General features: G+C 40.6%; 2 protein-coding genes across 6 annotated transcripts in view; both read right to left on the bottom strand.

The window, feature by feature from the left end:
* KIF1B (kinesin family member 1B) overlaps positions 1–12100 on the bottom strand; it is a 327303-nt gene that overhangs the window by 206895 nt on the left and 108308 nt on the right. The gene's annotated exons all lie outside the window — the stretch shown is intronic.
* The window catches only part of UBE4B (ubiquitination factor E4B), a 112375-nt gene that overhangs the window by 35879 nt on the left and 64396 nt on the right, over positions 1–12100 (bottom strand). For all 4 annotated transcript variants that reach the window (XM_059912614.1, XM_059912622.1, XM_059912631.1 and 1 more), the window contains 6 exons: positions 11045–11101; positions 10358–10474; positions 10161–10259; positions 9678–9791; positions 7636–7834; positions 4252–4390 (listed from right to left, as the gene is read on the bottom strand). In XM_059912614.1, coding sequence (XP_059768597.1) covers positions 4252–4390; positions 7636–7834; positions 9678–9791; positions 10161–10259; positions 10358–10474; positions 11045–11101 — 725 coding nt within the window. The remainder of the gene's footprint in view (positions 1–4251; positions 4391–7635; positions 7835–9677; positions 9792–10160; positions 10260–10357; positions 10475–11044; positions 11102–12100) is intronic.

The following is a 12100-nucleotide window of genomic DNA, read 5'->3' as shown; positions in this document are numbered from 1 at the left end:
CAGAGGAAGGAATCCAAAATATAAGAAGCTGGGAATATTAATATAGATTTACCATATATGACTAGCTCAGAAAACCACCCTCTCAAAGCACACACATACCCCAACTGTGTCCTGGAAGATACTTTTTTTTTTTTTAAATCTGACTTCAGCCAGATGTACTTTTATTTAATTAGTTTTTTTATTTTTAAATTTTATTTATTTATTTTTGGCTGAGTTGGGTCTTCATTGCTGCACGCGGGCTTTCTTTAGTTGCGGTGAGCGGGGGCTACTCTTTGTTGCGGTGCGCGGGCTTCTCATTGCAGTGGCTTCTCTTGTTGTGGAGCACGGGCTCTAGGCGCCCGGGCTCAGTAGTTGTGGCTCGCAGGCTGTAGAGTGCAGGCTCGGTAGTTGTGGCACACGGGCTTAGTTACCACGGACTACGGGCTTAGTTGCTCCGCAGCATGTGGGATCTTCCTGGACCAGGGCTTGAACCCGGGTCCCCTGCATTGGCGGGCAGATTCTTAACCACTGCGCCACCAGGGAAGCCCTGGAAGATATTTCTTGTATCACAGCACTGAAAAATACACAGGTGAGGGGAACACCAACATCTCTGAAAGGCACCAACCCTCACTGCAGGCTGGGAGTGAAGATGGCAGATGGTGCCATTGAAACGTACCCTCTGAAGTCAGTGGAAATGATGGGACCACAGGATGGCATCCATTCCAGGATGAAGGAACAGACAAATCAGAGTCGGAAATTTTTATAAGCCTCTCAATAACTGATATTATAAGCTGATAAAATCAGCAGACATAAGGAAAATTTGAACAAAAGATAAACAAACTTAATCGATATATGTGAAATACTGCAATAAGCAACAAAGAAAGCAGATTCTTTTCTTTTCTTCTTCTTTTTTTTTTTTGGCTGCATGGCTCGTGGGATTTTAGTTCCCTGACTAGGGATTGAACTGAGGTCCTCGGCAGTGAGAGTGCAGAGTCCTGAACACTGGACCGCCAGGGAATTCCTGTGCGTTCATTTCCACTATGGAACATTTATTAATTTAAATGTTAGCTACAAAGCAAATCACAATAAAGTTCAAAGAACATTAATCAGAATATGTCTTCTGACAATGGAATTTAGCTAGAAATCAGTAACAAAAGATAAATGAACAAATCCTCCCAAGAATCTGGAATTTAAGCACCCCCTCTTTATATAATCCACACGTCAAGTAAGAAATAATAAAAATTGGAATATATTTTGAACTGAACAATAAATATGACATACCAAAAGGTGCTCAAGATCACTATCAAGGAAATGCAAATCAAAACCACAGTGAGATATCACCTCATACCTGTTAGAATGGCCACTATCAAAAAGATAAGAAATAAGTGTTGGTAAGAATGTAGAGAAAAGGGAACCCCTGTGTACTGTTGGTAGGAATGTAAACTGGTACAACCACTATGGAAAACAGTATGGATGTTCCTCAAAAAATTAAAATTAGAACTACCATATAATCCAGCAATTCCACTTCTGGGTATTTAGCCCACGAAAACAAAAATGAAAAGATATATGCACTCCCATGTTCACTGCAACATTATTTACAATAACCAAGATAGAGAAACAATCTAAGTGTCCACCAACAGATGAATGGAAAAAGAAATGTCACACACACACACAGAGGAATATTATTCGGCCATAAAAAAGAACGAAATTTTGCCACTGGTAACAACATGGATGGACCTTGAGGGCATTATGCTAAGTGAAATAAGTCGGACAGAGAAAAATACCATATAATCTCACTTATGTATGGAATCCTAAAAAACCAAACAAAAACCCAAAATACCAAGTTCAAAGACACAGAGAACAAGACTGGTGGCTGTCAGAGGTGGGGGAGTGGGGTGGACAAAATAGGTCAAGGGAGTCAAAAGGTACACAAACTACCAGTTATAAAATAAATAAGTCATGGGGATGTAATGTACAACATGGTGACTATAGTTAATAATACTGTACTGTGTATTTGAAAGTTGCTGAGAGAGATCTTAAAAGTTCTCATCACAAGAAAAAAATGTTACTATATATGGTGACAGATGTTAATTAGACTTACTGTGGTGATCATTTTGCAATATATGCAAACACCAAATCATTATGTTGTACACCTGAAACCAACATAATGTTATATGTCTATTATACCTCAGTAAAAAAGATGACATACTAAAAATGAGGGATGCAGCTAAAGCCATACTTAGAGGGAAACTAAACAGCCTTAAATGAATATATAAGAAAGGGCTGAAAATGAATGATTTAAATATCAACCTCAAAAAGCAATAGAAACATCAACAAAAAGCAAATTAAACTAAAAGGAAATAATAAAGGCCTTACAGACACAAAAGTGATAAAAAGAGGATACTATGAACAACTTTACACCGAAAAGTTTTGAAACTTTACGTACCATGGGAAAACTGGCACAAGATGAAATGAAAATCTAAACAGGCCTATATCTGTTAACAATAAAATACATAATTTTAAAAACTTCCCACATAGAAAACTCCAAGCCCAGACAACTTCATCAATGTTTCCAAACATTTAAGGAAGAAATAAAATAATTCTTACACAATAAACTCCTCAAAAAATATAAAAAGAGGGAACACTCCACAACTCATTGTATGTGGCAAGAATAATGTTGATAACAAAATCTGAGAAGGACTTAACAAGAAATGAAAATCATAGGTCAATCTTTCTTTTGAATATAGACTCAAAACTCCTAAACAGAATATTAGCAAATTGAATATCCAATGAGATTTAAAAGCAATAATATAGAGTTGAGTTTATTTCAAGAATATAAGGGAACTTCCCTGGTGGTCCAGTGGTAAAGAATCCACCTTCCAATGTAGGGGACGCGGGTTCGATACCTGGTCAGGGAACTAAGATCCCACATGCCACGGGGCAACTAAGCCTGTGTGCCACAACTACTGAGCCTGCACGCCTGAACTAGAGAGCCCACACACTCTGGAGCCTACGCGCCACAACTACAGAGAGAAAACCTGCACGCCACAACTAGAGGGAAGCCCAGGAACTGCAACAAAATATCCTGCATGCCTCAACAAAGATCCCACGTGCCGCAACTAAGACTCAGTGCAGCCAAGAATAAAATAAATACAATAATAATATTAAAAAAAAAGAATGTAAGATTGGTTTGATATCAGAAAGCCAATTGATGTAATTCAACCATATTAATAGAATAAAGGGGAAAAAAAATCTGATCTCCTCAACAGAGATGGAAAAAGATTTTAATAAAATTCAACTCCTGTTGAGAACAAAAAACTTGTAGAAAATAATCATCTAAAAGGGAATTTACTTAATCTGATAATAGAGGATGTCTAAAAAACTTCCCCCCATTAACTGGAATAAGAAAGAAATTTTAATAAAGTTATCAATACTTCTACTCAAGACTGCAGTAGAAATTGTAGCCAGGGCAGTAAGGCATGAAAAAGAAAATTATGAGAAAGAAAGAAAACTGTCATCATTTACAGACAATATGATTACATGTAGAAAAAACAATATTAAGAAATCTACCAGGCAATTATTAGAATTATTAAGTGATTTATTCTATTTTAATTCAAGGCAGATAGAGATATGACACACTTTCTATCATACCCAGACTACACCACTCCTGGACCAAATGGTGTAAGTGGCTACTCCATTATTATTCCAGATGACCTGTTCAAAAAAATGTTTGCCTCCTATTCCTGTGACCTTTGTTTGCAGGTGCTGGTACATGGGGAGAAATGCTTAGATTAAGAAAAACAACAATGGTGCTAATGAATAGGAAACTGAGGCTACTATCTGGCCCTTTTAGACTTCTTATGCCACAGGAAAATGTGCAAAAAAAGTGAATTACATGTTGGTGGGAGTAAATGATCTTGTTTATTAAGGGAAACCACAGTTACTGTTTCACAGTCCAGGGAAAGAGGGGTATGTCTGGAACCCAAGAAATCCTTTAAAGTGCCTCCTGATAATATGGTGCCCAGTGGAAAAAGTTAATGGAAGTCTCAACCACATACCAAGGGTTGAGAACTCTAGAAAACAAAGTTTGGGTCACTTCACCATGCAAAGAACTCTGGCCAATCAAGGAACATGGATGTAGTAGCAGAGGCAGATGGTATACTGTACCATATGTACCCCTCACATTCAAATCTACTGGTCACGAGGGAACTGCCTGCTTGTGAGAACAAGTGGTGACTCAGGCAACCTCAGGACATGGCATCACGCACATACCTGTTGAGCTCCCGGATGGCCCGGAGCCTGCGGATGTAGCGTCGGCAACCCGGCAGAATTGAGAGATGGTGAGCGTGCAGGGTAAGAAAGAAGCATTCTGTAGGGAATTTCGGCTCAGAAAACGGAGATTGATCTCCATCTAGGAAAAAGAACAAAGTCCCTGAAATAAAATCTATCACATGACTATATCAGAGGAAAAGCACAATTAAGAAGACAAAATTACAATTGAATTTTCAAGAAGTTTAAGGACACTTTTAAAAAATTAGACTTAATGGGACTTCCCTGGTGGTGCAGTGGTTAAGAATCCGCCTGCCAAGGCAGGGGACACGTGTTCGATCCCTGGTCCAGGAAGATCCCACATGCCGTGGAGCAACTAAGCTCGTGTGCCACAACTACTGAGCCTGTGCTCTAGAGACCGTGAGCCACAACTACTGAGCCCACGTGCCGCAACTACTGAAGCCTGCGCGCCTAGAGCCCGTGCTCCGCAACAAGAGAAGCCACTGCAGTGAGAAGCCCGCGCACTGCAATGAAGAGTAGCCCTCACTCGTCGCAACTAGAGAAAGCCCATGCACAGCAGTGAAGACCCAACGCAGCCAAAATAAATAAATAAATAAACAAACTTATTAAAAAAATTAGGCTTAGGTAATGTTATAAGAAAAACAGAATTCCTCTGAGCTCCATTTATGATCAGGTACTCTGCCCCATCTAATTAAATGTTTATACAGATGTACACCAACAATCTTCGGTGATGTGTCTTCCTGGTGTATTTTATAGAATCATTTCTATTATTCAAACATCATCGTTAAACCTCAAAATGGTATTAGATTATGTAAATAAGCTACGGATTCCATAGCCATTTCCCTACTGTTGGACATATTTTTTGTTTCTAATTTTTCTCTATTAGAAAACAGTGCTGGGAGGATCTATGTACAACAAGTTACTCCCTCACCCCCTCTCCCTTGCCAGCTTTGGGAGCATATTCTGGGAAGTGGAATTATTGAGAAAGACAGTATTACAGTTTTTTGTTATGAATCACCAGAATTCACTTTAGTAGACTAAATTAATTGATAAAATGCCATCTATTTATTTACAAACTTATATTCTATCTTATCACTCTGTTTTTGAATAATTTATAGTTACAGAATGTTAACTTGAATTTCTTTCAATTTGTATCTAATTCCTACAAATATGTATATTTTTCCCTACAAGTATATTTTATTTGACATATACTGCTTATATTTTTTTCCCCCAAACAAAAGATAACTGTTTCTTGGTAGAATTTAGTTTTGGTCTTACACATTTATAACAGTTCTGCATTTTGAATATGATTTTATCAATTATGTGACACATATTTTCTACCATTCTTTTATTTTACATATTCATTTTGTCTCCCTCTATAAAAAGTATGTTTATATATTAAGATATATATATATTGTCTCTGATGATACTCTACATTTCTTAAATCATTAAAAATTTCTCTCTCTTTTATGGCTGGGTCAAATCCTCTGTTCGGCTTTTTCGTGCCAGGGAAGGATGGAATCTCTACATTACTCCATGAATAATTTTATAATGTTTAAAACTAAATGTCATACAGTTTTTATGTTTGTCATTAAGTAACATGTTTTTTAAAATTTTTTAAATTGAAGTATAGTTGCTTTAATAACATGCTTTATAATATAGAGAAAAAGATCCATAATCTTAACACCTTCAAAATATTCGTATTTTTATCCCATCAATTTATCAAGATCTATGAGAGATTTCATGAGAATTTTAATCGGCATATATAAAATTTACATAATAACTAAGTCATTGCTATCATTTCTATTGTATACACATATATATTTAAACCCAGAACAGTACATTTCCTCCCATTTGTTCTACATATCTATTTGATGTTGGCTAATCCAAAAAAGAACTTTTTTACTGTATTAATTTTTATTGCATATCTCTAGCTCATAAATGTGCTTTCTAGAGAGGTAGTAACAATTTGTGAGGAGTCATTAGCATCCAAACAAAATAAATTTTTTTTTTTTCCTAGACTCTGTAAACTCTAACTTCTCACCTGGGGCAGCTGAGAGCCACCCCTCCACATAAGCTGGATGTGGCTCAGTGCGGTGAATGAATAGCGTTCCCAGTATTGACAGATTCTTAGGGATTGTACCAAAACAAAGAAATGGAAAAGCAGAAAGTCATTTTTTTTCTTCACTCAGGAATCACTTTCAAACCCAGTATTTTGCAACACAAAATATGTACCCATTTCTCTTGCATTTCTACTTTTCTGTTTTCCTGATCACCGGTCTCTCAGATACATTTTATTCGTCACAAGCTTCCCTTTGCCTGTGTCTTTCCTTCTCTTCTGTCTTCTCCATCTATACTCCTTTGCATTCTCTCCCTCTGCCCCTCAGGACCTCTCTGTCACGACCGTGTTTAGCCAGGAAAGCAGCTGTGGTCAAGCAGGGCAGGCTCTCTTCTTCCTCTCTCCTACAGGCCCTCCCTCTGGAAGGGGCCTTCTTCAGAAAGCATCTTCCCTAGCTCCAGCCGTCCTCTGAGCAGCCTGTTCTTTAGGGGACCCCCTTGACCTTCTCCACAAACCCTCTAACTACCCCCAACCCTGGCTGGCCGACCCCAGGAGCCCAGATCCTAATTCTGGAGTTTGCCTGGCTTATCAGAAATCAGGTCACCTGAGAGAAACAGAAATTCCCTAAAGAATTAGATTGCTTCCCTCACTACTGACAAGTAAGAAAAAGTGGAACCGAACTAAACACCTGGAAGGATGGACCCAGATCAGGGAGTGTGGTGGAGCAGAGAGAGCCCTGGGCTCGGCTCAGCACGCCTGAGCAGCAGCTGCAACTTGCTGATTGACAGGCTAGGTGAGCTGGGCACCTTCTGGAGCCTCAGTCTCCTTATATTTAACGAGTAAGACAGTAGAGTTGCTATTAAGATGTTTATTAAAGTTCTCTTCCTGATAATCCCATAACAGTCTGATGTAGCAGCTTTAGGGGGAGAGGAGCCAATGAAAACTGGCACTGATGATGGAGAACAGGAACAAGGGCAAGAGGGAGCCCCAGGGATGGGGGTGGGACGCTGGGAGGTGACAGACAGGGACGCGGTAGCTGGTGTCAGATTCAAACTGTGGGATGATGCTGAGTCCAGATGGATCCTTCTGTTAGAATGCGTATCTATTCTACTTCTTGTAATTAAAAGAAAATAGAAGAACCGCTTCCCCGGTGGTCCAGTGGTTACAACTCCACGCTTCCAATGCAGGGGGCGTGGGTTCGATCCCTGGTCTGGGAACTAAGATCCCAGGTGCCACGCGGCGCAGCCAAAAAAAAATAATAAAAGAAGGGCAGCTTTTAACGACCTAACAATGAACATGTCACTCACAAAGTTCAGTCAGCCAGTCATTCACGTCCTCCATCGTGGCATTCACTCTCGTCTCATCGCTGGGAAGAGTAATCCGACACCTCGGGTGGAATATGTACGTGGGGTCGACCGTCTCTAACTTGATTTTTGTGCTTAGCTGCTGCAGCACCCAAAGGAAATTCAGCATCAATCCGTCTGTAGATACCAATCTATCATCCGTCTGTGAAAGAGAAAAGTATTTAAAATCATGATCTGAACAGAAATTTTGGCACAAGTGTACAAGAAAGGAGAGCAAACTTTCATCCTGAAGTCAGCGAGGGGACACCTAGAGCATCACCATCGTCACTCTACTGGCAGGTGCGATTTGTTGAGTGTTAACCGTACGTGAAGGGTTTTCTCTCACTGCATCTCCACAATAGCCCTTGGAATTGAATGATACTGTTATTCACATTTTTCAGAGGAGGAAACTAAGGCTCAGAGAATTTAAGTGATTTGCCTAAGATCCTCAAAATCAGTAAGCAGAAATGCAATAAATACTATTTCCTTTCTCTTCTTTATTTCCCCACAAAAGCATCGGAACAACTCGTTTCACTGTTACCACTTGACTAACAGCTTCTCTGGACGACAGCGATAGCATAATCCTGCTTTAAGAACTCCCTGGAGGTCCAGTGGTTGGGACGCCGTGCTTTCACTGCCCAGGGCCTGGGTTCGATCCCTGGTTGGGGATCCTGTAAGCCGTGTGGCACAGCCAAAAAAAAAAAAAAAAAGACCACAATTCTAATAAAGATAGTTAACATCGGTGGGGTGCTCACCACGTACTGGGCATAATTCTCACAGCTTTACAAACACTAAGTCCACGAGTCAGGTACTATTATTATCCCCACTTGGCAACGAGGAAATGGAGGCATAGAGAAGCAGCTGTCTAGGTCCCACTGCTGGCAAACAGTGGAACCCCAGTTGGAAATCCAGGCAGTCTAATACCAGGTCCATGCTCTTCTCTCTGCTTTTTCTTCTGAGTAGAAATGTCACATCGCTCATTAATAATATAGCAAGGGAGCTTCCCTGGTGGCGCAGTGGTTGAGAATCCGCCTGCCAATGCAGGGGACACGGGTTTGAGTCCTGGTCCAGGAAGATCCCACATGTCACGGAGCAACTAAGCCCGTGCACCACGACTACTGAGCCTGCGCTCTGGAGCCCGTGCTCCGCAACAAGAGAAGCCACTGCAATGAGAAGCCCACGAACCGCAACGAAGAGCAGCCCCCGCTCGCTGCAACTAGAGAAAAGCCCGCGCACAGCGATGAAGACCCAACGCAGCCAAAAATAAATAAATAAATAAATTTATTAATAATAATAATAATACAGCAAGGATGCCCCTTTAACTTCTCCATGCCGGTAAAGTGGTCCCAGCCACCAGCCTCCCTCATCAGGAACACTGCACCTTGTACCTGGTCTCCTCGGGTTGGCCCCTGTACGCCCTCCTCCCATTAGCCCATCCTCCACACAGCAGACTTGGTGATTTCCTTCCCGAAAACCCTCCCGTGGCTCCTCATGACACTTCTTACAACATCAGCTCAACCTGAAGGAGCCTCTGCCCACCTCTCCAGCCCATGGCCCGCCGGTTTCCTCCCTGTTCACTATCCTCCAGCCACGAAAGCCTGCACGTGGGGCTCGTACCAAAGCTGGTTCATTCCCACCTTCGTGCTTCACACGTATCTAGAAAGCTCTTTTCTCAGCCTTGTGATGGCTGGCTCTTTCTTATTATCAGTCAGGTCTCTGATCAAATGTCTCCTCCTTGGACACTCCCATGCCTTCCTTCTGGTGCCTCCACGGTTACTTTCAAGTCCTCTACCTTGCTTCACTGGCTTCATCGATTCTAGAATTATACATTTACATGTCTACTCATCTACCCTATGGAACATAAGCTCCACAAAGGCAGGAAGCTTGTCTATTTTGTTCAACACTGTATCTCCATTTCCTAGCACAATGTCTGGTAGGTTCTTAATAAATATGAGTTAGATGAATGAATTTAATGAATAAGTAAAAGCAGTCTTCAGGAATCCTACCTGCATCTGTGCTTTCTTCATATTGGCATTGACGACAGCTGCCATGTAACCGAGAGCAGCCTCACGGGTTTCTCCGTTTAACAAAATACTATGCAGAATCTTGAAAAGCTCTTGCTGAAATTTATTTTATAAGGGAAGAAAAAAATTAAAGCTTTAAAAAATTATTCCTTTTTGACTTTACAAAAAGCTAAACTCCTTCCCACTTTTTCTCCTCTCCCACGTCCACTCATTTTAGAAGAACCTGACTACAAGGATAGAAGAAAAGTCCGTATTCAACTGTATCAAGATGATCAGCATGAAAGCAGAATGTGGAGTGGAAGAGGGGAGTAGTTATAGTTTTAATAAAATAGCCTTTGCTATTTCCTTTCCAGGATAGGGGCCAAATTACCTTAATCACACTACAATGAGCCTCTAATTGTGCTGCTTTTAACTTTCAGAACTGAAAACACATTCATCCTCTGGATTCATTTTCTCAACACCTACCCTTCCCAGCTCCAAGTAATGCTGCAGTGATTGGCTCACCACACGAGTGTTTTCCAGGGTAATGGCAGGCCCTGAGAAATATTTTTCAACCACTTTTGCCTGGAAAGAGAAAGCAAAAATTCAATCAACGTATAATGTACATTTGGGGAAGAATCTGAACATAAGAGCGGCGAAGTGCAAAGGGCCGCTGTACTTACATCATCTTCTGCAAAGACTGAGAAGCTAAAGAAAGCCCCCAAATACGAGAGTCTCTGCAGCTCCCGCCCGGAGCCAGGGCTTAAGGATTTAGGCAACCACAAAGGCAAAGAAGCAACCTAGGCAAAAAACAGAAGAGGCGAGTCAAGCTGCTAAATCAGCAAGGGCGGTAAAAACGAGACAAGAAGAATTCTCAGCAGCCGACCTGTGCAGCTGGCTCTTAACCAGCAGCAAAGTGGCTGACACTTAACATCCAAAAGCACAAGGTCACAAATACGCTAGGATCCCTGTCCGCTTTTTCTCATTTCAGATGGAGGAAAGCCCTCCAGCTCCTCTACATTTTTACAAGATATACTTTTAATTTCTATGTTTCATGATAGTATTTGATATCATGCAAATGAACTATTCCTATACTACCAAAGGACTCAAGGAAACGTTTCCAACAGGACCTGTTATGCTAGCTGTACAATACTTATCCCCCGAAAATCACAAAAGAAAGTGAATTAATGTCATCCCGGAAATAATGTAGGTGACGACAATGTTAACAGTTGAGAGCCACCCAACATGTATTACTCACATCTGCATCTCAACGTCCTCCAAGAGACATTTTTCAGATACTGTTACTTAAGGAATATCTTCTGTGTTACATGTTCACTGAAAATGTGCAAGTCCATTAGGGCGGCACTTACCAAATTGCACACAGGGTGTGTCTTTCCAAACTTGGTTTCACAGAGCTCACCTAAAGCCTAGAAATGAGATCAGAAAGGGTCATTTAAATGTATTTCATCCTAAACTGACCACCATGTGTAACATCAAGACATAGCTTTAATGCTGCTATAAATACGTATGCATTCCCAACAAAGCACTAATAGCTTCACTGCTTTTCTGATGAATAAACTAGTACATGTGCATTGTAAAAAAACTTCAGATAAAACAGAAATATAAAATGAAACTAAAAGTCACTCATAAACTTTCCCCTCAGAGATAACCTCTATTGATATTTTGGCTAAGAGCTTTCTAGACATATTTTTGTACATATACACAACAGAGGTAAATGAGTGTATTCTTACAATAAATGATTTTTTCATTTAACATCTTTCTATACCAAAAAGATATGGTTCATAAACTTTAGATGGCTAGTCTTGCCAGTATTAAACAGGACTATAAATAATTAAAATTTAATAAGCGACCAAATTCAAAATATATTTTAAAGTATCCCTTGGTTTCAAGATCCCTGGTTTTTTGAGAACCTCAATGTTTTCCTTTGGAGCTCCAATCGTTCTCAAGTTAAGACAATCAGGAAATATAGTTCTTAGGCACATAAACAGAGTTTACCATGGCCATGGTAATACAGTCAAACACTACTTTAACAGTGAATTTAATTTCCTCTGTGATTTGGATGTTGCTATGGGAGTTGCTAAAACAGCTGCTGGAAGCTTTTGAGTCCATGCATTTAGGCACTGACACATCTGAGAAGCCGCTGAGGCTCAGAGAGCCACTGAGAAGGAAACATTCTCCCTGCTCAGCTCCAGGGCTCCCAAACTCAGCTGCACCTTACGATCACCTGGGCAGCCTCTGAAAGCCCAATGCCAGGCCACGCCCTCACCACACCCTCAACGAATTAAGTCACAGCATTGGAGAGCCAGGCAGAGGTACTTTCTAAAGATCCCCAGGTGATTCCAAGGTATGGCAAAGTTGGGATCCACTGACCTAGAGGATAATCATGCTTCTTTCTGATTTTAGCT

This window comes from Balaenoptera ricei, chromosome 1, assembly GCF_028023285.1.
Source record: "Balaenoptera ricei isolate mBalRic1 chromosome 1, mBalRic1.hap2, whole genome shotgun sequence".
Classification (NCBI taxonomy): domain Eukaryota; kingdom Metazoa; phylum Chordata; class Mammalia; order Artiodactyla; family Balaenopteridae; genus Balaenoptera; species Balaenoptera ricei.
Note: the sequence above shows the minus strand (reverse complement) of the source record. Positions and strands in the feature narration are given on the sequence as shown.